Source organism: Haliaeetus albicilla, chromosome 6 (genome assembly GCF_947461875.1).
Source record: "Haliaeetus albicilla chromosome 6, bHalAlb1.1, whole genome shotgun sequence".
In the NCBI taxonomy this organism is placed as follows: Eukaryota; Metazoa; Chordata; class Aves; order Accipitriformes; family Accipitridae; genus Haliaeetus; species Haliaeetus albicilla.
This window is the reverse complement of record NC_091488.1, coordinates 15,337,293-15,360,529: the sequence shown is the minus strand read 5'-3', so window position 1 is coordinate 15,360,529 and position 23,237 is coordinate 15,337,293. Positions and strand designations below refer to the sequence as shown.

The following is a 23,237-nucleotide window of genomic DNA, read 5'->3' as shown; positions in this document are numbered from 1 at the left end:
CTAATTTTTTTTTTAATTTTTTTTTTTTTAAAAAAAAGCTCTGGTTTGTTTCCTCTGCTGGCAAATGCAGCAATGTCAGTGAGGCCTGTTCTCCTTGGTTTGTACGAGAAATACTTTCTTCCTCTCCAAAAGTCCCTCCTGCCTGGTCTTCAAGCCTTTCTAATTGGACTGCTGCCTGGATTGGAAGAAGGATCAGAAATTTATGACAGGTGAGAACTAATATTAATTTAAAAGCAATATACAGTATTTTGCTTTCCTAGGGAATTCTCAAGGAATTTCTGTCAGCTTTCTATATAGCAGGCTTGATAAAAGAGCTTCTAAGGGTGGAAGAATGGTGAGTCCCTGGAAAATGCAACGAATAGTGCTAAAGTTAAAAAACCCTTTCCCCTTCTATTTTCATCTCAGGAGAGAAGAGGAAAAGGAGGGTTAAAAATGGATGTGCTGAGCGAAAGGAATAAAAACTATTTCTTAAAGCTCCTCTGAACTCCTAAATAATTAACCTGACTCCCCAAACCACTGCTCTGTCGATAAATTCTATTTAAATATTGTAACACAAGAGAGCATATGAATTCTTTCCAGTATTTCTGTACCAGATACTTACCCTCAGGTTCTGAAAACACGAGCAAGAGGCAACTCTTATAAAATCTGTTGTGGAAAAAAATTTCTCTCTCACTCTTGGGTGCCCCTGGCAGTAATGGCAATGGTATTCAGTACGATAAAGTCAGGATCAGGAAGTGTGCTGAGAAGAGCAGCTCAGCACTCGTTTGTGTAGTGGTTTTACTTCAGTTATCAGAACTGTTTTGTAAGATCTTACAAGAACTCAACGACTGTAGGTTTCATCCAAATGTTTCTTTGCTTAAAGAGTCACCAAACGTTGCATTGTTAATGTACTTCCTTCTGTATTACCAATCTGGATGTGTTGGCTGTTTTCTCTGCCCTTTTTGAATCTTAAACAGCTGTGTGTACACTTTAAAAAAAAAAAAAAAAAAAAAAAAAAAGAGCGAGATGTGCTAGGCTGCATAGATTGCTGTTTATAAGCAAAATACTTCTATGTCTAATGCCTTTTTTTAAAAACAAGTATTAAATTGAAGGCTCACATCAATTGCTGGAGCGGCTAAGAGTAGATTGCATGTGTTCCCAATTTGGTGAGTAACATTCAGTTACCAATTCCAGAACATTAGATCTATGGACAAGTATATACCTCTTATACATCTGCTGCAGAAACATTAATTTTAGTATGTGCTTTTTGTCAGGTAGGCTTGTAAATGACGGTGTATAGTTTTCACTTTCCTATAGCACTAGCTCCTGGGGACTTGGGGGAGAAAGGGAATCCTTTGGAACTAAATCTCCTGTCTATCTGAAGCCTTTTTAGGGAGACTGAGCTCATTTTGAAACTGACTAAATTTGAAGTAGTGAGTTAATGGGAATTGCAGATTAACTTCCAAGGTCCAACTTCTGGTTTTATACCTTTTTCCCCTATTCTTGATGGCACTGTTTTCCTCTTTGCCTTGAACAAACAGGATCACAGACAGGAAGTGACTGTATATTTCACTGTGAAAGATTTATGCTAAAATTAATTTAATGTTATTTTGTAAAATATAAAAATTACATGAGAAAGTCTTTCTTTAGTTTACTCATCATAATGATTCTGGTGCAGGAAAGATAGACCAAGATAGTGTTGTAAGATGTATTAGATTAATTTTAAATTCAGCTTCATGAGATACTTTCCACTGAAGGTTTTCAGAATCTTCAACACTGACAACTAACACTAATACATCCCTTGTTGTTCATGAAAGTGGCAGAAGTACTAGCTTAGGTCATGCTTCAGCCTAGACAGTATTTCCTTCTTAAACACACACATATGCATGAGTTTGCATGCGCGCACACACAGAGACACGAAACGGAAAAGAAAAAATGGCTTGAGGGCTACTTTATAAAGAAATGCAAAAGAACATCGGATTTTTTGGGGGGAGGGGGGATCTTTCTTCTGTGCTGGACTTCTTCCTCTTTTCTCACTTCTCCATTCCTCACATGAGGTTTTAACCCCTATATTATAGTAAAATACTGGAGTACTGACAGGGTTGCCAAAGCAGTCAGTCATAGGACCTCCAATATGATTGCCTGAAACTAATTTCAGTGTACTGGTCCGATGTGCAATAACTGACAGCGTGTTATTTTATCTCATGTTTTCCTTCGTTCAGTGACTTACAGATTGAGCCCACTCATTTGTAAGTACAAATATGTAGGATATCTTCCAGTTCCCAGACTGGAAAAATTGGCTTTCAGAGTCTAGCATCAGCTTAAATTAATTCCAGTTCAGCATTGCACACCTCTCACCATAAATATCTTGCAATCAGAGCTACTGCAGTAATTTGGTCAGAGCTTAATGCTTGCAGATAATTACTGGAGAAGTTTCCAAAGTATGCACAGAAGTTTTGTTTCAGTGAGTGTGCACAGTGACAAAGGATTGAGTGGTTCTTTATTGTTTTTGTACAATCAGATGCAGCCATCTTCACATGAAAAGGGCAATACTGATAATACAAAGATGAGGAAATTAAATAAATTATGTCAACTACAATACTAATTCTGTGTATAATTTCCTTTATGGTATAAAACTGAACTAACAAAAATCTATTTTCTCATGTCAAATATATTTCCATACAGAACAGATGCTGTGCTTGTGAAGCTCTCGTTGTTGATGGGCCAAGAAGTGTTCTATGGAGCACTCTGGGGTGGTGTCCTGGTCAGCCCATCCATCAGGCTGCCTGCTTCTCTTTTTGTTGTCAGTCATATCAACAGAGAGCTGTCTGGAAAACAGCAGAAGTACATGCTCGGCGCTGATTATAAGCTCACAGTAAGTTCATTGCACTCGTAGAACAGTCTTATCCACCATAATACCAGCACACTAGCAGATTGTGCCTTCTCTGTATTAAATTAGGACAACATGCTGTGCTGGTTTTGGCTGGAATAGAGTCAATTTTCTTCATAGTAGCTAGTATGGGCTATGTTTTGGATTTATGCTGAGCAGTGCTTACACAGAGTCAAGGCCTCTTCTACTTCTCACACCACAAGGATGCTGGGGGTGCACAAGAAGTTGGGAGGGGACACAGCTGACCCCAACTGGCCAAAGGGATATTCCAGACCGTATGATATCCTACCCAGCATATAAAGCTGGGGAAAGAAGGAAGGGGGTGACATTCGGAGTTGTGGCGTTTTGTCTTCCCAAGTAACCATTACATGTGATGGAGCCCTGCTTTCCTGGAGATGGCTGAACACCTGCCTGCTGATTGGAAGTGGTGAATGGATTCCTTGGTTTGCTTTGCTTGTGCACGCGGCTTTTGCTTTACCCCTATTAAACTGTCTTTATCTCAGCCCACAAGTTTTCTTACTTTTACTCTTCTGATTCTCTCCCCCATCCCACTGAGGAGAAGCGAGCAAGCGGCTCTGCGGTGCTTAGTTGCTAGGTGGGGTTAAACCACGACACATGCTTTTAAAAATACTTTGGAGAGAGAGAAAAAGAGGCTGAAATGTCCACATTTTGGAATTGCTTAATATGGTTACTTCATGGAAGCATCTTACCTGGAATATAGCAGAGAATCTCCCATACACATTTTGGTTAGCCTGAAGAATGCAAGGCTTCTGAAGCTTCTGCAGTTTTTGGTAATCGGTACTACATACAGCCTTAAAAGACTGGCTGTTTCAAATCAGAGGATAAACCTGACGTGTTTTCTCTACCTGTTCTGAATTTGCATTTAAGGTTGAAGACCAGCTTTTCTGCAATGCAGTATATACAATGTTTAATGTGGATTTCTCAAAGTGCATTTCTGGAAGACAATTCTGAAATTTAGTGTCTTTTTGTTTTTTTAGTAAAATGGAAATCTCAGTAGGTAGTAATTTATGTTAAACTTGAGTGATGGAATAAGTAATGCTAGTTAGAGTACTTTAATACGTGCATTTTGTGAGGCTTCACATTCTTCACATGACATGGTGATGTCATGCTGTGACACTCTGTGTTGTTACAAAACCAAGTATTTTGTAAATATTAACTATTCTTTTAACAGTATTCCACAAAACTGTTTTTTAACTCATTTTGGGGGCAGGAGTTAAATGGCTGAGTAATTATCCTCTTATTTAAAAAGATATTGTTCACATGTAACCAAGTTTGCTTTCTTTCCTTCTTGTGATTATTAACAGTGATTGTAGTTTAAATGTTATCATGAAGTAAAACACATGATGCTTTCTTTTCCTTTTACAGATAAAGTCTTTGTGTGTATCAGTATTGGATTCAAATGTCCTTGTGCAAAGAAACACTTTAGAAGTGATTCTCTTCTTCTTCCCATTTTATACAGCTTTGGTAAGAGGACTATTTTGGTATTGTCACATGCGCACCTTGTGCGGGAAGGTGTCTTCTGTGAAACCAATCCAGCTCCTACCTCTATTATTACCAAATGTCTGAATTTTGTACCTTGAAAATCAATGAACAGATTTTGCAGTTTCTTGTTCCCTCATCAATTTTAATAGTAGAGGAGACACTGCTGCTTCTCAGACTCCTTACAGCTTCAAGTGAAGATGTACTTTCATAGTGAATATTGCATGATATTTGGAAGGTGCTTGAAGTATTCAGGCCTGAGAAACTGCATATGGAAAAAATATCGAACTCCTTTTTCAAGTAGTTCGTTTGGAATTGTTTGCACTAAACTAAGATCCTTCTGTTAAGGACTAGGAAAGAAGATATTACTTGATACAAGAGCTGTTCCCCATCATTTCCTAATTTACCTAGTAGTATAGTCAGTATTTTGAAAGTAGCAAGTAATTTTAAGTCTTAAGGCATAACATAATTAAGTCTTTAGTATTTTTAACTTAACTGTAGCTCTGTACCTTAAATATGAAAATGATCACAATTATGTCAGATTCCCTTTCTTGAGATTTTTAGTATACAAAGTATTTTGTTGTTGATGGTTTGTTGCCTTTTTTTTTAGAACATTAATATTACCAGCTTAAAAAAACCTCTCATTACCAATTTGACTTGTTTCAGTGTTCATAAATAGCTAAAGTATCTTTGGTTTTCATCCTAGGACTGCAATGAAAGCAGTATTCTATTGCACAGGACTGATTTAGTCTATATTCTGTCAGCAGCTACACAGACGTTGTTGAGGAGAGACATGTCACTCAATAGAAGATTATATGCATGGTTGCTAGGTACTGTACACCACACGGTGATATTAAATATTCTGAATACCTAAGAGAAAAAAAAATCAGTGCTTAAAAATGTAATACACTTTTTCAGCAGATAATGAATGATGATAAATGGAGTGTTGTTTAGTGGCCATTTATTAAGTACCTGTTTAATAAAATTAAGCATTCATTTGGCAAACAGGTCTTCTCTTCAGAGGTGAAATCATTCCGCTGTCCTGAATCACAGGGTCTCTGATGAGTTATTTCTGGTCCCATCCACAGTTCATTCTGAAGTGGTTCAGTGGACTGAAAGGAGTGGGGTGCTATTTTAACCTTGGTCTTCTGGGAGTAGTAGTCTATTAATTCCCATATGGTCTTAATTGTCGAGGAGGGGCCATAAGAGAGCTATAGCTTCTCCCCATTTTTCTCATTTTAACAGTGTAAGAGGAGCCTAAAAGTGACAGGGCAAGAGCTACAGCCATGTAGTTGCATGAAGGCTGCCCTTGCTGACCCCATGTCTGGATCTGGCCTTGGTTTTGATTCATGTTCAGTATAGCACATCAGGATGCCTCAAACTGTGATATGTGGGCCATATGTGAGCTAGTTTCAAGCAAAGTGTTGAAATGTCAAAGGTTAAAAATGCAGTGTAATTTCAATATTAGTATAAATTATGTGTGTGTAGTGTTTCTCTGTACTCCTGATGCCTCTGTTTATCTTATAGGCTCTGATATTAAAGGTGGTACTTTTGCTCCAGACTCAACTTCTGAAGACCATGCTATTTATTTCTTTGGAAAATATTCTAAAGATCTTTTGGTTGAGGTTGGTGTTCATTGTATACAGATATATTTATGATCGTTTTAAATGTTAGTGCAAACTGCATCTAGAGTTGTTCACTGTGCCACTTGGTTTGTACTTTACTTTCTGTCCCTAAAGGTAACATCCTTTTGGTGGTTATATTTTCATCTATCTGAATGCCTGCTGTGCTGTATTTATCCCAATATTGTATGTGCTTACAATACAAATGGAACCTAATGAAACCAAAGGGTAGCATCTTTGATGAGCTACCTGAATTATTTAAAAATGTTTCTCTGAATAAGATCAGCTCTTGAGTACAGACAATGAGAAAATGTCATTGATTTGTGTACCCTGTATGGAAAATTGATGTTCAATTGCAGTCACTACTAAACAAAATCAAATTTAGAAACACTTCAGGTCTTAATAAAATGGCAATCTCTCTTCTACGTATAACATTTTGATGTCTTCTTTTTACTAGAGTTTGACTGAAATTTTACATCAGAAATTCCCAGAGTCTGATACAGAGGAACAGCATCAAGCTTATTTGAAACCCTTCCGCATCCTAATCAGTCTCCTTGACAAACCCGAAATAGGTAAGGTTGCTTGTCACTTCTGTTATGACTGCGAAAAACTGTTACAACTTGGTGTTCATCACCTTTGACAGTAGGACTCAAGACAACATCCAGCACAATTCTTCCTAATTCTGAATATGTGTGCATTGTGTATTAGCATGCAGGGGGCTGTGTTCCTTGCCTTGGACCTGGTTCAGAACAGTACTCTAGAGCAAGCACTCTCTCCAGGTTATCTCTGGCTCTTCTACAGAGCACCCCGCTGTGTAGCATCCTAGTGAGGATAATGCTCTTCCATGCCCAGAACTGAGGGGCCAGTTAAAAAGAACCACTTCTGCCCTAGTCTCAATATTCTGCTCAATTCATTCCTTCGAGCTTATTCTCTAACATACTGTCAGGCCTCTTTTTGTTCTGTCTGACAAAGCGGCTTCTATCTAGAAAACCACCAGTACTACTCTTGCCTGGGTTTGTTTCCAGTGCTTGGCTGTGCTTGCAGGCCTTCCTATACACTTGTATCAGACTCTCATGACTGTGTTGCTTTTCCAGACACTGTAGTCCCCCAGGCAGCTACCCTATGGTGATACTGCTGCCAAAGTGGGCAGTACCACTTACCCGCAGGTCCCCCAGCTGGAAATAACCTGTTACGGATGTGGAGAGGTAGGGGTGCCTCTGTCAGTGGCACTACCAGCTTGTGCTGGCCTGACACTGCTGTGGGAGCTATAGTTTGAGAGTTCATGACTGAGCTGTGAAGAATTTCCTCCTCTTCCCTGACTGCCACATGTCTATTCTGTTGTGTACATGAAGTTGCCAGCACCAGAAGGGTGAGGCTTTGCCAGCCCTTATTTTAAAGGGCAAGTTCTCCTTTCTGCACCAAAAAATGAAGCCAAAGTAAATTGACAGATTTTTAGGATTTAATAGTATTCTGTAAGGACCATGTATAGATAAATCTTTGAAATTATATTCTGTTAATTTGACAGGTATGAGAAGCCTATGGACTGGTTAACTGGTATTTGTTAGAAGCTAATAGAGTCTTAATGACTGACTGTATCCCAAAGCATTGTTCTAGGTATTATCCTGGGTGGGGGTGTGATGTTACCATTGACCAAGCCTGTAGACTTAGAATAAAACCATGTACTGAGTCTAAATGCTCAAGTGGCAGTTGGTTTTGCAGGCTCCTGTATTCTGATAAGCTTATCTTCTTTCATGGGTCAGGAAAGTCCTTTTAAGCACATTTCCTGTTAAAGAATTATCAAAGCACTGACAGGAAAGATGAGGATTCTGTATGGCTTGTCTAACAAATGAATGCTACCTTAGTAGAAGCAGTTGTTAGTCTGTTTGTAAGACAGTGGTGCTCATCTTTCCTTCCACTGGTTTTAGCTGGTTTTCAGCTGTTTTTAAAAAAAATCTATCGTGATTAAAGCCTCTTACATAAAGCATTTTTATTTCCCAACAAAAATGCTGAAGAAGGGACAGTTAACTAAGGTTGTTACATTATAAATTTCTTGATTAATCTAATTTAGAAAGTAGATGACAGATACTACCTTATTGTACGTTTTATTTGGCTGACAATCAGTGTTAATCTGAACTACAATAAGGATTATTTAGCTGATCTGCATTATTCAGTTTAGTCTTTCTGTTCCAAGTCAGCACACAAAATAAAACTTCTTAAGCCTTAAGCCAATATGATTTTCACTTTCTTTTGAAGTGGATTTAGCATAAGAATCTTTGCCCTGCTACTCTTAGTCACTCTGACTTTTTTTTACTTTTTAGAAGCACTCATTGGAATGTTTTATACACTAATTTTTTTTTATTTGTTCCATGTTTAGGGTATTGTACTTATTATTTGTTCACCTCCTCTATAGACAATTTCAGATAAAACAAAAAAGTGCTGACCCTTGAAAACTGGGTGCAGTTGTCAGCACACACCTAACTTATACTTTTTTCTTAAAACTGTTTATAAATATGCATTTTTTTAGATATATTTAGGCATTTGAACATTTCGATTTGCTTATTTTTCCAGCTTCTGTCTCTCAAAATTTAAATAAGGCTACTATGTTAAATGTGTATTGGGAAATCTGCTTGTTTTCCTTATGGATACAGACATGGTGATTATTTCTGGCATGTGAACTGCAGGTTTATGTTTATGATTATGCCCACTTACAAATGGTTGCAGTGTAGGTGCCTTACGGAAGTGACATAAGTATAATGTAGAACCAGTGCTATAGCTTTTCAAGTATTACTTTAAAAAGTTCCTAAAATGAACAACAGCTGGTATTTAACTAGAATTAAAAAAAAAAGCAAATATTTAACTATATATTTAATTTTATTTTAACTGGAAATTCTGACATTTTAAAAAGCCACATAACAATTTCTTCCTACTTGGCCGATCATGGGTTTTTTAGTTTAGCTACCCCTAATTTAAGTCTATAAAAGTTTGTAACTGAGCCGCCTAGCAATCACTTTGGTGCAACTACTGGATTCTTTTTTCTTTCAATTGTAGGGCCGCAGGTGGTTGGGGATCTGTTCCTTGAAGTTATTAGAGCCTTTTATTCCTACTGCAAAGATGCACTTGGTTCTGATGTCAAATTTAGCTACAATCAAAGTGGCAACATACTTGCAAGGTATAACTACAAGTTTTCAACTATGAAGTGAAACTGTATCATTTATATTAAGCTGACTTATTAAAATCTAACCACTATAAGGAAGGTTAGGTCTTTAACAAAGTGACCTTCAGCATAGAAGATGACATTTTTCTATGATTTCCCTTTTTCCCCCACAAACACTTGATTTCTCTTTGATTAGTAGAGAAGAAAATTAATTACACTGCATATGATTGGTGTTGATTAAATCCAGTTATATTGACCAAGAATCAGTCTGGCGACAGAACTCTTAGCCTTTTGATTTTCAAAGTTGAAGGCTCGATTTCTTTCATCTGGGAGAAAGATGCTGAAACTAGCTATTCCAGAATGACTTAGTCCTTGCTTTAAAACAATCAATGACTTTTAGCTTGTAGAGAAAGGGGAAAAAAGATTTTAGAACACATCAGCTGATACTGTAATGTGCATGCTCTTAGAATCTTCACTGACATCTGTTTCTTTTTTTTTCCTTTTTTCCCCTTTCACACAGTGCAATCAAAGAGAACAAAAATGCTTCGGAAATTGTCAAAACAGTCAATTTGTTGATCACATCCTTAAGCACGGATTTTCTTTGGGATTACATGACCAAATGTTTCGAAGATTGTTTCAGGTGTTTATGTTGTCAAACAATAGTGCTGCTCTTAAAAATACTATTTAAGAGCTATCTGCATATGATAATAAAGTTTACTGAAGCATTTAAATTCTAGAAGGGACATAATACATGTTAGAATCAGACGGATACGTAAGTTGCATCCTAAATAATTCAAGAATGCAAACAGGTAAACAGTTAGATGGAAACTAGCAACGTGAGAACAAAATAAATTACTTTCCGAATGACGGCTAAAGGAGGAAAAGGCTTGGGAGGGGAGGTGGAGAGGTCTTCCTTGGAAGAACAAATGTTTTTTGAAGAAAAATTAAAATCTCTATCTTTTTATCTCTTTCTAAACATAAGAGAGAAGATTATACTTTAAGTAGTAAGATCATGTATCAAGATTCAATCTGAAAATTAGAAGCACTTTATCATCCCACATGCTACAGTTTTAGTAGTTTTGACAGAATATTTTATCCCATTTTATTTTGCTTCAGAAAGTGTAGCTGTTCAGTATTTTGTGCTGGTTTTGATGAAGCTTTTTTATTGTAACAAGAATTTTGACAGGAAAAAATCTTACAAAGAAATGTTTCTCTTAATCCAGAAACAAATCCACACAGATGAGATATCCTCTTGAAAATATTAGCGCTCCTCCTACAATTTCAGAGCTCTGCACACTATTGGTGTTTCTTCTTGACGTGATTCCTTTGGTAAGGCAACCTGAAGTTCACTGCTTCAAAGTCTTAAGAGACTTAAAATCAAATAATTCATATTGTGATTACCTAAAATGAAAGTAGGCCAATTGACATACATGGGTGTATGCATGCTCTATCCTGCAAAGTATAGTTTTATGTGCTGACTTATATGTGGCTACCTGTGCTATTGCCCAGCAAAATAAGAATTGTTTGCATTTTAAAATATGGTAATTCTAAGAAAGGAATGAAAAAGTCTACCTTTTGCTTCCTGGGACTTTTTTGTATCTTAGTAGCAGGCTGACTATCATAAGATTTTTAGGGTATGATTCAATGTTCATCATGTAGAATGAAGAAAGAAGGAATAGCACTGTAGCAAGTTTGTACAGCTTAACCATCCATGACCTGAGTCTATCAATCATTGATCAGTGTTGCTAGACAGCTGAATAATAATACATGATAACTGTTTTAAATAATGCTTATTTATTTTAGGAACTCTACTCTGAAGTACAGACTCAGTATCTTCCACAGATGCTCAGTTATATGGTGCAGTCTCTCCTGGAAAATATGGAAGTATTAGGTTTACCAGAACTCACTCATGCCTTGAAGACCTGTTTTAAGGTGCTTAGCAAAGTTCAAATGCCCCCTTCCTATTTGGACATTGAGACAGGAAGTGGAAATGGGGTAGGTGTTTTTCAACTACTCATAGATGTTTAAAATTGTTAGTGACATAACTTATTTTAAAATGCTAATTCTCCTAGATGATCACTGAAGCAATAAAGATTTTTGAAACTTATCTTCTCTGGCCTCTTCCAGAGCTACCTGATGCCTTGTTATTCTTACTGGGTATTCAGTTCTGACTTGTTTGAATTATTTGTGGCAGTGAAGGAGTATAGTCTTGTCTGAAACTGGGGCTATAATCCTACCTCTTGAGAAGAATGTGATCTTAATGGTTTTGAAAAGGCACTCAGGATCATGCAGTTGCTAAAGATTCAAGTTGCCAAATCAAGCCCAGCTTTACAGCTGGTTAGGTCTGCAAGGCTTTCAATTAATATTTTAGTTTAACACAAGGTGGTATTATCTGTGTGCAAGAGACGGTGATAGGGAATGAGGAATAGATGGCATAAAGCACTCAGAAAAGCACAGCCTGCCAAAGTTTTGCAGTAGAACAAATATATGCGTTTGACTAGAAATAATCCAACATAAGTAATACCGTTCTAGTGGTGAATTGATTTTAAGGAAACATTTCCTTTTGCTAAGCATCTGTAGCTATGGATCTGTTGGTGTTTGATGAGTCAAGGTATGAAGATTATACAAGCATTTGTTAGGTTTTAAATGCAATTGAATTGAACTGCTTAAAAATAACTGTGTTTCATGATTTTGTAAAAGTTATCTGTATCTGAAAATTGCAAATACTAGGGGTTTTTTTCCATCATTGCTGCTCCCCAGTGCCTGCCACAGTTCTACATAGTTTAAAATTATCTACGCAGTGCCCTATTAACCACATTAACAATTCTGTTTTAGAGCCCAGTGAAAAACAAAAATGTGGACATAACCTTGGAGTCTAAGTCTGTGCTGCAGGAGGAGGATGAGACTCCATTCCCTCCCCTGAAGTCAGAAGATAGTGGCATTGGTCTAAGCACTTCCTCCCCAGAGCTCTCTCAGCACTTGGGGGTGCCAACTGTGACCCTTGAGAGAGATGATGTCTGGAAGAAAGGGGGGAGCATTCAGAAGACTTTGTATTGCATCCAAGAGCTGGTTGCCAAGTTTTCCAGTAAATATGTTTTTGGGGTGCAATTTCAAGAAACAAGTAATGAAAGCATCTCAGCAATGAATCTGAGTGGAAAAGAGAAAAAAGATAATGGCTACAGATTACCTGAAAGTGCTAGCAAGAAAAAGAGCCCATGGGATGCAAAGCAAATCACTGGTACCTCAGTTTAAACAAATGCTTTCAGACTTGTTCTCAGTTCGAGGGTCACCATTCAAGAACAAGAGTTCTAATCCTCTTCCTTCTGACTGCGTCTCTGGTAATAAAAAGGAAAAGGAGGAGGAAGAGTGGGACTTGGAACAAGTGATGCTTGTCTTGGGACCCCTTAGAGGTGACTGCAAGGGAAGCTTTCGCTGCAGCTTGTCACCTTTTGTTGGATTGTACCACATTCCCAGTCTATCTTTCGGAGGAGGAGATGGAACAGTTGTATCTCTCTCGTTTTCAGGTTCCTGTAAGAAAAGATTCCTTTACTGGGCAACTTGAGCATCTGAGGATGCAAATAGCAGTGTGAGCTTGGCTATTTGCAAGATGTGTGACCAGGGGCCAGTAGTAATGTCTCTTGCAGGGGCTGAAGGCGAGTTGCATGTGAATTAGACTTACCCGCATCAGCATGTTGTTTTGTGTCTTGCTGCTGAGGGACGATTTTTTACCAAGCTTTTTAAAATCACATTCTTTTGAAAGTTTTCACTACAAAACTTGTAGCTGAAGGGATGAAAAGACCTCTGGCCTGTAGAGCCTTGTGGCATGGTTCAGGATTTTCAGGAAATCTTCCTCCCCCATCCATGTCCATTCCCTCCCCCTCTCCCCGCCCAAAAAAAGGATGTGTTAGGGGAAGATGGGTGTAGGTGGAAAACTGGAGCTCAAAACTGTAACAGAAGCAAACAGCTCTTTCCCTAACCCTCAGAATTCAAAGGAGTCTGATGTAAGCTAACATATAAGAATAATCTTGTATAATTGGAGGGCCTCTTTGTTCTGGGAATACAAGTTCATTAGCTTTAGCAGGAGCAGTTATTGGCCTGAAGGCTGGTTGACAAGATAGGTTTGTAATGAGTGGAGAGGTGGGAAATTGGATTCTCTTCCTCAGCTCACCGCTGTCTTCCTTAGCAAAGTGATGATATGCCCATGATCTACATGGGTGAGCTGTCTGCTTGACATGAACACTTTTGCATATTTGCAGTGCCTTCCATGTGATCAGCAATGTAGCTGAACTTAGAAGGCTTGCTTTCATAATTGTGTTTCTTTGGAATATCATCCTAGGATTATAGAAGCTTCTTTTCAAAATTCTTTTCAAGTGTATACCCTAGAGAATACAGTAAGGTTTAAAGCCAAAAGGGAAGAACCTCTGATAATGAAGGTCTGGGTTGAATGTGATACAGAAATTGTCTGATGTGGAGAAGGAAGAGTGGTCATTTTGTTGTGGTAGTAAAGCAGTTAAAACATATGGTTTTGAAGCCAGAAGTGTGAACTCATACTTCAGACTGTCTCCAGTCAAGCTTTAATAAAGCTGTATCTGATTATTTGCAAATAATCAGAGAGGCAAAGATGGCTTGACTTGCTGTTAGCCATATCAGTTCCTTGTGTGCTTCATGGTTTCTGAAATGATACGCCTCAACGCTACCTGAAAGCATCCTTGGATCAGCAGACCTCTGTTGTTGTTTTTGACAGTGACAGCTGGAAGACAGCAGCTGTAAAAACTAGTTGTGAATAAACATGAACTGGAAAGCAGAAATCCACTAGTTGCTGGGTTACTGAGCCCCTGCAAGGGCTTTCTGCTGGGAGAAATAGGGAAAAGAATATAACTTGCTTTGAAGCAAATCCCTTCTGAAGTAAGGGACTTGATGATAGCATGACAGTTGGATATGGGTGGTCATTTTTATCTCTTGGTCCTGTGAGCTTGATTGAAGAATTCTTGAAAACATGACCATGAACTTGAGATTATTCAAAAACTTTTTTCTCACTTATCTTCTGAGGAGGTTGTGATGCCAGCTTCCCTCTGTGGCTGAAGTCCTTAATGACAATATGCTGTTGTGTGAGTGACTGCTATGTTCAGAACGTGTCCATCTTCACACTGCTGGAGGTGATCAACCATTCCCAGTCACTGGCACTTGTGATAGAAGACAGAATGAAGCGGTACAAAGTGTCTGGCCACAACCCCTTCTTTGGAAAGCTACAGATGGTCACCCTTCCTCCCATTGCTCCTGGAATTCTAAAGATCATCTCAGAGAAAACAGATTTCTACCAGGTGTCAATTTTCTTTTTCTTTTTTACTGCCCAGCTACACTGAACCTCTAAGGATGGGTCGGGAAAGCAAATGTTATTTGCATGGATGTTTGGGGGCAGCATGTTTGTGTTACAGTGACACACTGCCATTTTTTTGCTTCCACAAGCATTTGAAAGCAATTGCATCCTTCTTCATGTGCTTCCGAACACGATGTTCAAAAATGGCAGGTTATTTTCAAATTGCCAGTTCGTTTTGTGCCCAAATTCTTGGGGGGTAGGTATAGTTGATTTCTGACTTGAAGGTTTCATTAGCTTGAAAGCTACACTTTAAAGAACTTTGATGCCACTCTAAGTTTTCAGATAAGAGAAAATGTTAGTGGGTGAATAATAATGAAAACATTCCCTTCTCCTTGTTTTGAGTATATATATATTTCAAAGATGCTTTCCTTCTCCTGACCATTTACTGATAGTGTTGGTATGAGGTATTTTCTTAATTACTGTGTTTCCAATTGCTGTGCCTGACACATATACAATCTGTTAAGTTTTGACCCAGAAAATAGAAGGAGAAATGCTTTTCTTAACTTCTGGTGCACATATATTTTAATTACCTGCCCTACTAGGGTAGGAAAGTTGCATTCCTTTAGGTCTGAGTGTATGACCTGAATTCTTGCTCTTTGCTAAACTAAGACGATTTGGAAATCGCTTTTGGTAATAGAGGGCATTTATGCAATGGAAAGCTTTTAAGTCAGGAAAGAAATGGCACATTATTATTATTATTATTATTATTATTATTAGTTGTTGTTGTTGTTTTTCCCTAGAGAGTAGCTTGCGTGCTCTGGAATCAGCTGAACAAAGAGACACGGGAGCATCATATTGCCTGTGTGGAACTGTTCTACAGGCTGCACTGCTTGGCACCATCAGCAAATATCTGTGAAGACATTATCTGCCACGCGCTTCTGGATCATGATAAAGTAAGTCCTGTATTCAGTGAAGCCCCTTCATCACTGTAGAGTTGTTCCAGTGCTTCCCAGACTGCCTCCAGTACCCTTCAACCCAATGACTTCACTCCCATGGTCCCTCTGTCTTCTAAGAGTCCAACAGACTCTGTCCTCACCTTTACAGTTCCCTGGGATTTATTCATCATGGGACTATGGCTAAATTTAATCCTTGGATACAGCTCTGTCAGTCAATGCTGGAGCTATTTTACTTTCAGCCCAAATCATGTAGTATCTAAAAACTTGTAGATTTTGTCAGTATTTCCAAACTGACCCAGCTCCACCAATAACTCTAAAATAATTTCATTTTGTGTCGATTTTGCAAACTTCATATTCCAACAAAAGACTTTATTAACTTGTAAGTGTATGTCAACATAATGTTGCCCCTGTGTCCACCTTAGTATTTAGATCTCATAATAAGTAAGCTGTATTTTAAGTGAGCCAGTTATTAATTATTTTTCTTGCCTAGTTTAATGACAGAACAGTTCTTTAATCACTTACAGTATATTTGTGAGAACTGCCTTGCACATTAAAACTTAAAACAGCCATTTTCAGTCTTCGGTATTGTTTTCATATCTTTGCTTTTGCAGTTCTGAAACTTAAAAGTTTGGAAATCTTTTAAAAGTTTTCAAACAAAATTACCAATAATAAGCACTGCCTAATATACCAATGTCTTCCCATTTGTCATCTAACTTTTAAACCTACCTAACATCAAATCAAGACTAAAATGTTTATACACAAGAGTCCTGAAATACATTTTTGGTGTATTGGCACGTTTTTCTGCTCCTACAAACACTGTGGCTGTTAAGTTTGAGTTGTGCATTCATGGATACGTGGCATTTTGGTTTAGTCTACTGCAAAATAGAAGAGTGCTCTCAAACTACCCGAGAAGGATTAGTAGTAGTCATCTACACAATAACTGTTGTTCTGCTAGAGGTTTAAAAATCACTAAAACTTTACTTGGAGATAAATGCTGCAAAAAATTTGTATCTGTCCTGTTTCCTTGCAAAGGGGACAAGGCTGGAAGCACTGTTCAGATTCTCTGTCATGTGGCATCTGACCAGAGAGATCCAAGGCAGCAGAGTGACTTCTCACAATCGGTCCTTTGATAGGTATTTTCCATTTCCACTGGCTTAGACTTACATTTATGTATTTAACTATATCATGCTTTGTTCTGTTGTTTTTTCTGAGGTGGGAAAAAGTTCTCTGTAGAGAGAACAAAAAATGAGCAAAAGGAAGATCTTCAACTTTCTTGCACTATTACCTTTGCAAAGCACTCTGCATGCATGGTGCATTTTCTTGTGTGAGGAAGTTTCCATAAAAATAGAAAGAGCTTCATATATGAAGAGTAGCTTGCAGACAAGTTTCTGCATAGCAGACTTTTTTTTATCTTGGAGTGGGCTAGATTTTTTTCCAAAGAAAATAGAACCAGCTACTTGGGCAAAAAAAAAAAAGAAATTATCTTATTTTACTTTTACTTCCTATTTACGAGACCATAACCTTGTATAAAATAAGACAAAAGCATTAAGAGTCTTTCTAAATAAATATGTGAAAGAACTTTAAAATATGCTGCTCTTCTAGAGTGTGAGTATACGTATGGCCTTGCTTCTACAAATGCATGTGTACTTGACCTCAACTCAGGAAAATGTGCATGATCAAGCTATTGTTAGCAGACATGAGCCATTGGCTGGTGCTTACTTGAACATGCACTATGTCTGTTCCCTGCCACTATTTTGTTGTTTGCATTAACTTTTTTAGGGATTTCAATTGTACTTCTTCGTTCTGATTTCTCCACTCAGGTCTTTGTTTGTGGTACTGGACAGTCTCAATTGTTCAGATGGCGCAATTGGTGCTGCAGCACAGGGCTGGCTGATCCGTGCTCTTTCACTTAATGATGTTGCACGGATTCTTGAACCAGTCCTGCTGCTGCTGCTTCATCCAAAGACACAGCGCACGTCCATCCACTACATCAAACAGAAAAATTCAGCAGGTAAAACTGTTCTTGGACTGAAACTGTAAGTGCTAACGTAGCATTGCATACTCCTGAACACCTACCAAAGGTAGTCTCTGAAGTGCAATGGTATCCTATTACCCTGAGTTGTCTTGTATCAGTTCCACAGATTCCTCCTCATCCAAGTACCTCTAGTGATGCCTAAAACAGAGTTCAGGAGTAAGTCATGCTAGTTGAAGGCCTAACGATCATTTCTATTATGGTGGCTGCACCTACACTGTTGGTTTGGATTGCTCCCTGCTTTGCTCTGGGATCTTGTCCCACACCTCTCATTGCCATTCCCAGATGATCCACAGTGCATGTGTTCACTGTTCACAGGATCCCTTCTCGAGCAAAACTAGGTCTGCAACCAAATGAAATCCAGGAGCAGTTTGGTGACTATGTCAGTCCAGGAACTGTTCAAGTAGGCAGGATGGACAGGCAAATCTCACCGTCTCCACTCAGTCTTGCCTCAGCGCGCCATGCACCCTCATACCAGGTTTCTTTATTCAGAATATTTATTGTTAGTAATTCCCTCAGCCTCATGTTAAAATAATTAGACAGGTTATGAGGAACATCTTGTTGTTTAGGGCACACCACACAAAAAAAAGCCCTAATTCTGCCAACTTCTAAAAATCAAAATGTCCATCTAAAAATTAAAATCCATCTTGATTCAAGAGGAGACCTGAGCCCTTGTGGCATATGTCTTGAGGTATCCCAGAGCTAGGATATAAAAGCAAAGGGAGATGTTTGGAATTGAAGATGACCTCCAGCCACCCAAATTTAGGAATATGGCAAGGCATCTTTACCTTGACAGGCTACATTTGACATCTGGAAGATGTCCATTTTAAGACCTTTAATGAGAACCGTTGTGAACCACATAAGATCTATGTGTCAAATGTGGAACAGACAAATGTGACAGAGACCTGTGGGGAGCAGCTGAGGAAGACTGAGACAGGTATGGAGCCAGAGTTTGCTCCAAGTGTGGAGTCCTGTGAGTCTCTTCAGGTTTGGGATTGCTGGGAGTGCTATGGATATGAGACACTCTGCATCATTTGGCCCAAGTAGCCAAGGTCATTTCCTGGAGCAGAGCAGGAAGACAGTGGAGAAGTGTCCGGTAGTTTTGTGTAAAGAAACTTCCGTGTCACCTGTCTGTCTCATTACTGTTAACCTAGCTGTTGGCTTGCATAATTGTTTTTCTGTCTTGATTGGCAAATAGTTAGATGGCAGACATTTATAGCATCCAAAGGTACCTGTTTATTAGATGCTATACAAACACAGAGCTAATATATTCCTTCCTTGTTCCACAGCATGTAATCAAGGAAAACATTAGCTCTTTAAAAAAAAAAAAAAAAAAAAAAATTCCTCTGTTGCTATCCTTCTCATTTCCCTCCTGATCTCAACAAACATTTTATGCTCAGGAAGCATAAAAAAAAATTGTCACATGTAGGGAGTCATAGCGTAAGAGGAACAGCATGTGCTTTATGTTTTGATCCTATTCTCTTGTGCTTACAGTAGATTAGGACTGCTCTACCACTTTAAAAAAAAATAATTCTTGCTTTAACCCAGGGTTTTTTTAGCTCTATTTGTTACAATTAATAGTAGACTAGAGCAGAGTAACTTTTTAACCTTTTTTTTTTCTTACAATGATTTATTTAATATAAAGTATGTTGTGTGAAATAGACGATTATACACTCTTTTTGGAAAAAAAAAACAATTATTTTTTTCAGAAGATATACATGATTGGCTTTGCAAGAAAAGGGCCTCTTTGAAAGAGTCTGGCATCTCCGAGTGCAATTCTGAGGAAAACCTTCCATTGAGCCAGTTTACTACTGTGGATAGAGAAGCAATTTGGGCAGAAGTGGAAAAAGATCCAGAGAAGTTGGAGTTAAAAATTGAACAGTCTGAAAATGATGGCTCTTGTAATCCAGTAACTTCACATGAAGCAGATGATGACCAAGATAACAGTGAGCACACAGAATCAGCAGACACCAGCACAGGCCGTGACAGTGAAAATACATCCTCTTTTTCTCCTTCTCTGGAGCTGCAAGACATGAGCAATGAGGACAATGACAGTGCTGCAACCAATGGCAAAGAGACCACAAACCATGTGAATTCTCTCAATGCATTCCTTCCTGAAAGCTCCAAATCCAGTGTAGCGCTAAACCTTGTGCGTGCTGACTCTGAGAGGACTCAAGCATCAGAGTCTCTGTCAAGTGATGAAGAGGTGGACTTGGAGCTCCAGGAAATTACCCATTCTAGGTTGCTCAAGCAGCAGAAGGAAAAGCAGGAGATGATTGAGGCTCTGTTCAAACACATGCTGCTATATTTGCAGCCTTATGATTCTAAGAGGGTATTGTATGCTTTTTCTGTTCTGGAGGCAGTGCTTAAAACAAACCCTAAAGAATTTATTGAAGCTGTAGCTAGTACAAGCATGGATACCAGCTCCACAGCACATTTGAATCTTATTTACAATCTCTTAGCTCGCCATCAGGAAGCTCTTGTAGGACAGAGTTTTTATGGCAAACTTCAGACTCAGTCCCCAACCATGTGTCCCCATTCTCTTCTAATAGAATTGCTCACTTACCTCTGTCTCAGTTTTCTGCGCTCGTATTATCCATGCTACTTGAAGGTTACGCACAGAGATGTGCTTGGCAACAGAGATGTTCAGGTAAAAAGTGTGGAAGTCCTGATTAGAATGATGACCCAGCTAGCTACTATGGCAAAGGCAGCAGAGAATAAGAACGTGGAGTTCATACGCAATTTGCTAGGAAGATGCAAAATTCAGGAGTTTGTTCTTCTTTCTTTGTCTGCATCTATGTATACAAGTCAGAAACGGTATGAACTGCTTATGGCAGATGGAGTTAATAATGTTCCTGAAGAAGAACTCTTTGAAGAGAGCGTAATCAATTTTGGGCATGATCAAATATGGAGCGAACACCCACTCCAGATTGAGTTGCTGAAGCTCTTGCAGGTATTGATTGTCTTGGAGCACCATCTTGGACAGACTCATGAGGAGCAGGAGAATCAGCCAGACCTCTCTAAGGAATGGCAACAGGCTCTTAATTTCCAGCAGGCAATTGGTGCAATGCAATACGTCTATCCACACCCAATAACTTCACAGGGATTATTTGTCTCTGCTGTGGTTAGAGGTTTGCAACCAGAGTATGGCTATGGGATGCATCCCACTTGGGTAGGCTTAGTCACATGTTCCTTGCCCTATTTTGGGAAGTCTTTGGGCTGGACTGTGGCACCATTTGTTGTACAGATATGTAAAAACCTGGATGAGCTTGTCAAACAGTATGAAAATGAAGCTGTGAAGACATCTGCAAAAACATCTGCAAGGTAAGAAGAGTCTGTAGTGTGGGATTTGTTATGCTGAAACTTTTTAAAGCTTCTCTTAAGAGAGTGTAGTGCATAGTAATTTACTGGTTTAGCATTGTGGCTCCCAGAGTTTGATCCTCAAACCCTGCTGCACATGCAGGCATCTGTCCCTTGAGCTCAGGTGTGGTGGAGGCTGTATTGTCCCAGCAGGGCTCACTGTGGTTGCAAGAATGACCAGCAGCTGTGATACTTCCTGTCCCCCTCTGTCTGCCATCCAAGTAAAAAGACGTTCCAAGTGTTGAAAAAAATGAGGATTTTGGAGGACTAGTTGGGGAGAGACACCCTGGAGAAGGAAAATACAGTGATACTGTTCAGAATAGGCAGTAAGTGAAAGGACTAGGGAAAAATAATTAGACATGAAAGATTTATGGTCAGGTGGGGAATAATATTCTTAAAGATCTAGACAAGGAAACAGGGTTGTCCAAGCATAGTTTGTGAATCCTTTGATTTGATATTCATGTCTGGTTGTTCCAGTATTCTTTTAACTATTGAACAGAAACAGATTTCTACTAGCATTTTTAATCAAGGAAATACCACTTGGCCTGTTAACTTTTTTCTTTTTTTTTTTTTTTTTTCTCCTTTTTTTTTCCCCTCCAAAGCGTAACTTCTAAAAGAGAAAATGTTACGCCTGATTACCCACTAACCCTTTTGGAAGGTCTGACAACCATCGGTCACTTCTGCCTTCTGGATCACCCTAACCAAACTAAAAAGGTAAGTGCTTAATGCCTACCACTCACTTGATGCCTTGGCACCAGTTCGTCAAAGTATGAATCCTTTTTTCTTTCAGAGGTGAATATAAGTAGTAAAGCGGCACTTGTATGAGAAGATAACCTTAGAGAAGCCTCATAGCACACCAAAAGAAGTGAACTAAGAAAAAGTGTAAGGGAGAGAGACTGAACTTAATTTTTTTATTTGAAGGCAGGAAAGCTAATTTTAATCAGAAGATGTTCATGATGATCTTGGTCACACAAATATTAGTCCTGTGTAGCTTGTCTACAGTTGCTCTGTCATTAACAAAGTCTTCTATTTTCTTTTGAGTTGATAACATGCTGATGTGTTCTCTACAATTTTTATTCCTATAACATTTGTTAGATAAGGATATTATCCTAACAATTTCCTAGACAAATCAATTATCTCTGTGCCAAAATAGTGAACAGCAAATTCAGTAGACTCTAACAGCAGCAGTACATTTCAGAAATAGAACGATTGAATTATTTTTAAAGTTTTATTACAAAAGCTGACTATAATTCTCCTAATTACAAAATAAGAGGAGTCACTCTGTTAAAGGATTTTCAAACGTGGGTTTCTCTAGGTTTGCTTTGTTAACAACTCAGAGTTGGGCCACCACCGTAGTGAATGGCAACCTTCCAAAAATTTCTCAGTCTTATATACCTTTTTACCACCTATTATCCCAGTCCAAAGTCTTTGTAATTTTCCAGTTGATCTCTGTTCCCATGTTGTTACCATTCATCATCTTATCTTATAAATTCTCGTGTCCCGGTTCTTCTGAAGTTAGTGGTCATAGGCAGAAGGTCTCCAGTCACCGCAATCACTTATCTTCTTATACATCAAAGATCACCTTTGAATTTCTGAAAATCACTCAGGCTATTCTATTAATTTATCTTGCTCTAAAGTTAATCACTTACTCCTATGTCTTAGGTCTAAGATGTACGATCCTTCTTCTGTTGATTCAGCTTGACTGGGTTTTAAGCCAGCCGTGGTAAGGGCTACACATGGGACAAATGAGCAGCTTATGCATATTGTTTTATAAACACCTGCATTCTATTAATCATATCTAAAGCAATCTCTAATCATTAGTTATATGTCTAATATGAATAGTCTTAGAAACAATGAGGCTTAAGGCCTAGTTCCCTTTACACACTCTGTGGCATAATATAACATATTTTAATATTCATATTTTTGTTTTTTCTAGTCAACATGTTTAGCTGAACCTGCAAACCTGAGAAATGCTAGGAATGCCATTTTGGAAGAATTGCCTCGCATTATTAATACCATGTCCCTTCTTTGGAGTGTTATAAAGAGGGAAGACTCTCAAAAAAGACCAACTGACTTCTTTGGAACAACTAAAGGCTCTTCTTCAGTCTACTTTAAAGCAACCAAAGTAGGAGTTCTTTTAAACTGCTGTGTATCTTATCATCCTTATCATTCCTTACCAGTGTATTCTTCATAGAGTTCATAGGAATAGTTTTGCCATTCCCAGAATGATATTGGGCCACAAAATTTTTTGAAGAACTCTTAGGAGCTACAGACTTGCATAGTACCTACCTACAAAAGTAGGTTTTTCCCTGTTCTTTTTGCCCATCTGCACCCTTACCTGATCTGTTTAATGTTTTGCTTTTTCTGTGAGCTTCTGTTAATAGCTGTCATAAAGCCAACCATCTCTGAATTGTCTGCACCTTCCAC

At 38.5% G+C, this 23,237-nt stretch overlaps 1 protein-coding gene across 1 annotated transcript in view; it reads left to right on the top strand.

Moving 5' to 3' along the window:
* Positions 1–23,237, top strand: part of DOP1B (DOP1 leucine zipper like protein B) — a 53,740-nt gene that overhangs the window by 13,993 nt on the left and 16,510 nt on the right. Inside the window, 20 exon segments of the mRNA XM_069785146.1 lie at positions 39–209; positions 2,665–2,854; positions 4,256–4,354; positions 5,076–5,199; positions 5,897–5,994; positions 6,449–6,563; positions 9,040–9,160; positions 9,666–9,785; positions 10,369–10,474; positions 10,949–11,140; positions 11,981–12,382; positions 12,384–12,566; positions 12,568–12,670; positions 14,192–14,466; positions 15,263–15,415; positions 16,451–16,551; positions 17,239–17,429; positions 19,160–20,774; positions 21,413–21,524; positions 22,747–22,935. Of these exon segments, the coding sequence (XP_069641247.1) occupies positions 39–209; positions 2,665–2,854; positions 4,256–4,354; positions 5,076–5,199; positions 5,897–5,994; positions 6,449–6,563; positions 9,040–9,160; positions 9,666–9,785; positions 10,369–10,474; positions 10,949–11,140; positions 11,981–12,382; positions 12,384–12,566; positions 12,568–12,670; positions 14,192–14,466; positions 15,263–15,415; positions 16,451–16,551; positions 17,239–17,429; positions 19,160–20,774; positions 21,413–21,524; positions 22,747–22,935 (4,660 nt within the window).